The sequence below is a fragment of the Pagrus major genome, chromosome 12, assembly GCF_040436345.1.
Source record: "Pagrus major chromosome 12, Pma_NU_1.0".
Lineage (NCBI taxonomy): Eukaryota > Metazoa > Chordata > Actinopteri > Spariformes > Sparidae > Pagrus > Pagrus major.
Genome location: NC_133226.1, coordinates 13531692 through 13534925, shown reverse-complemented (window position 1 = coordinate 13534925; position 3234 = coordinate 13531692). Strand labels below are relative to the sequence as shown.

Here is a 3234-nt window from a genome sequence, read left to right as displayed (position 1 = left end):
TTGAGAATACTTTATAGTCGAGGTAGCTGGCAAAAGGCAACCAAACAAAGTCCTTTTAATGGGAGGAGGAGGAGGAGAGGGGGTCAACAGAGGGGCTTCTGGGAAGGGGAGGGGGGCAGGTCTACCTCCACACGGGACAGTTTATACTACGAGTCTGAAGCAGCTTGAGTCACCCTAGATATTCTTACACTCATAGATTTTTTTAAAAGAAGAACCACAACATATCAAAAAAAAAAAAAAAAAAATGCATCTTCTCAATGTACCTTCATAAATAAAAGAATAAAAAAAACCCAGCCTGCTTTCACAGTGATGACTAGGATGTTAATAAAATACTGAAAGGAGATTATAAAGTGAATTCCAAATGTTTTTTTTTTTTACTTTTTTGATACAAAGCGAAAGCAGCGGTTTCTTTTCTTTTCTTTCTTTTTCTTTTTTCTCTTTATTTATAATAACACAGTGACCACTGGGCAGAAAGTGGTCGCGCCGGCTTTAACGAGTTGGACGCCAGCATGGCAAGATCGGCAGAGCCCCGGTCAGCTACTGACTCTTCAAACAAAAAAAAAACAAACAAACAAAAAAAGTAAAGCTATTGTGTACAGTACTTCACAACAACGATGGGCTCGATTGCTGTTACATAATGATTACACATCTGAAAGCGTGTTGGATAGCCATAATGCCGCTCTTTGAGTTTAAAATAAAAAAAAAAAGATGAATGAATTAAAGAAAACAGACCTCTGGTAGCCAACAGAGGGCAACCCTTCTTCTCTTGTTCACGCGTCTTCCCTTTCAGATATTCCAGCATGCAGCCATGCAGCATCAAGTGCCGTGTTTTCATATAAAATAACTTAAAAAAGGGTCGAACAATGAGGAGCAACAGGTCAGATCTGCTGCTGCAACCCCCCCACCCCCCCACAAAGAGACTATTCAACTGTATGCTGGGGAGATGTGAGAGGAGGAGGAGGAGGAGGGAGAAAAAAAACTGGGCCATCTGCGCTCTTGGAGTCCAAACACACACATGTGATACACAGACACTGGCTTCTTTTATAGTGGACGACAAGATCTAGGATACACATTCAAGAGGAAAGCTTTAGTACCAACAAAACTCACCGAAATGGCGTTTTCTTATTTTGTGTGTGTGTGTGTGTGTGTGTGTGTGTGTGTGTGTGTGTGTGTGTGTGTGTGTGTGTGTGTGTGTGTATGTTAAACACTCGTGTTGAAGCGCTGTGTGTGTGTCTGTGTGTGTGCGTGCGTGCGTGCGTGTGTGAACCATGCGGTGCTTCACTCGGGAGTGCACAGAGGGCCCCGTTTGGTTTACAGTGAGGGAAGATTACTGTGTTATTTCCTTTTCTGTGTAGAATTTGGCACAACTATGTTGATAATGGCAGTTTGTCCTGGCTTTCCCGTGTGTTGCACTTTTTATTTTCCACTTGTTGTTGTTTTGTTGTTCTCTTGTTTTTACCTGACAGCAGAGACAGATCACCGGGCGCCAGAGGAGTACTTGGCCTTGGTGATGAGGTATAGCACAATGTCTTGGTGGCCCCCGAAGGCGGCGATGTGTAAAGCGCTCCACCCTTCCCTGTTGGCCAGCCGGATGTCTGCGCCAAACTTCACCAGCAGTTTTACCAGCTCCAGGTTGCCGTCAATGACGGACTGGTGCAGGGCCGTCTGTCCTTCCGGCCCGAAGGAGTTGACGTTGAACTCGCAGTTTGTCATGTTCTGCAGCAACGAGTGCAGCTCCTTGGTGTTGCCCTTCTTCACCGCCTCCTGGAAAACCCTCTGCGGCGCGGAGCAAGTCGACACATCCGCCTGGCTCATGGTTGCAGCTCGCTGGAGGGTGGGGAACCAGTAATCCTGCCTGGACTCTAAAGCTGATAATGATCGTCTTCTCCCTGTTGAGCGTCTCTGCTCTGGTGACAATGCCACAGTTACACTGGATTACAACCAGTTAAAAAGGCACTTTAAAGTACTACAACAGGAGGGGAGAAAAAAAAAAAAGGAGCACTGTATATATCCCAAAAAGGACAAGAGAGGAAATAACACACGTGGTGTGCAATAATGTTAATATTTGAGAGATCCTAAAATGCTCTCAAGCGATCCAGGGGTCTCTAGACGTAGCTCCCTCTCCGTAGCAGCAGCAGGTAGCCTCTGGCAGGGGATGGAGAAGAGAGACACCTCCGACTTCACTTGGGGGAAACTGGAAGTATGACCACTATCTCCACAGGGCAGCCTCCTCCACAGGTTCTCCTTAAACGGTCCGACCTGTTTCCCGGCTACGCGTCCTGGCTATACGTCGGTGCTCATGTGGCCAGGGTGTCTGGGAAAGACAACAAAAAAAAACAAGAGAAGTCCGCATGAATCCCGAATCCTCACCAACACCAACAGACTGCGGGAGAGACCCCCACATTCCGCCACATCCAGGAGCGAGAGAGAGGAGACCTCCGTGCGCACACGTTTTACGCACGGACACACTGCTTGATTTTTAGCCACTTAACATGTCTGGAAATGTCATCCTGCTGCAGATTAGAGACTTACCTGTGACAGATGGACGGGTCCGTAGCGATGAAAACGATACAAATCCACCGTGGCCCCGGTCTGTGTCCTCCGCGCGGTCCGTGTGAGTCTCTGCCCTGCGCTGCGCTCTGGGGGAATATTTTACGCGTCCTTTATTTGCATGACAATACCATCCCAAAGAATCAACTGTGGAGGAATGGGCGGAAACCCGGGGAGGTTATAGGCTGCCGGCTCGGCGAGGGGGAGGGATCAGGGCTGTGTGAGACTGCAGGGAGGGGGAGTGGTCTTCCGAGGGGGGAGCCAAATGTTGTGGCAGAAATATTAAACAAGCCGTCCGCAGCAGCATCACGGTGAGGTCTGGGTCCGATCTCCTGTAGCCGGCAGACCACAGGAAGCGGACTGAGAGCCAGAGAGGCGCGGTGCTGCCAGGGCTGTAAACTGCTGATGTGGAGGATCATCTGCTGGATTAACATCAACAGTAACTCGAGATCAAAGTTGTCATTGACGGCGAGAAGAGCACCAGAGGATTTCATTTATAGGAAACAAAACGTCTGCTGAAATAAAAAATCAAAATGCCATTTCATTTAAAACAAAAAGTACGTGTCCTCTTGTGGATAAGATCATTCTACGCAGTGTTAAAAGTGGCTAGAGGGCTTTACACTGCTTTGATTCTCACAACAGGTGGAAGCTCTCATTTCAATCACTCCTGATTTCGCCCCTTAA

At 47.7% G+C, this 3234-nt stretch overlaps 1 protein-coding gene across 1 annotated transcript; it reads right to left on the bottom strand.

The window, feature by feature from the left end:
• Positions 1 to 1185: 1185 nt before the first annotated feature.
• Positions 1186 to 2597, bottom strand: nrarpa (NOTCH regulated ankyrin repeat protein a). Its single transcript, XM_073478385.1, has 2 exons — positions 2533 to 2597; positions 1186 to 2314 (listed from the first exon to the last, which is right to left on the bottom strand). Exon 2 carries the CDS (start codon positions 1813 to 1815, stop codon positions 1477 to 1479), a length of 339 nt encoding a protein of 112 aa, XP_073334486.1. The 5' UTR covers positions 1816 to 2314; positions 2533 to 2597; the 3' UTR covers positions 1186 to 1476.
• Between the last annotated feature and the right edge of the window lie 637 nt (positions 2598 to 3234).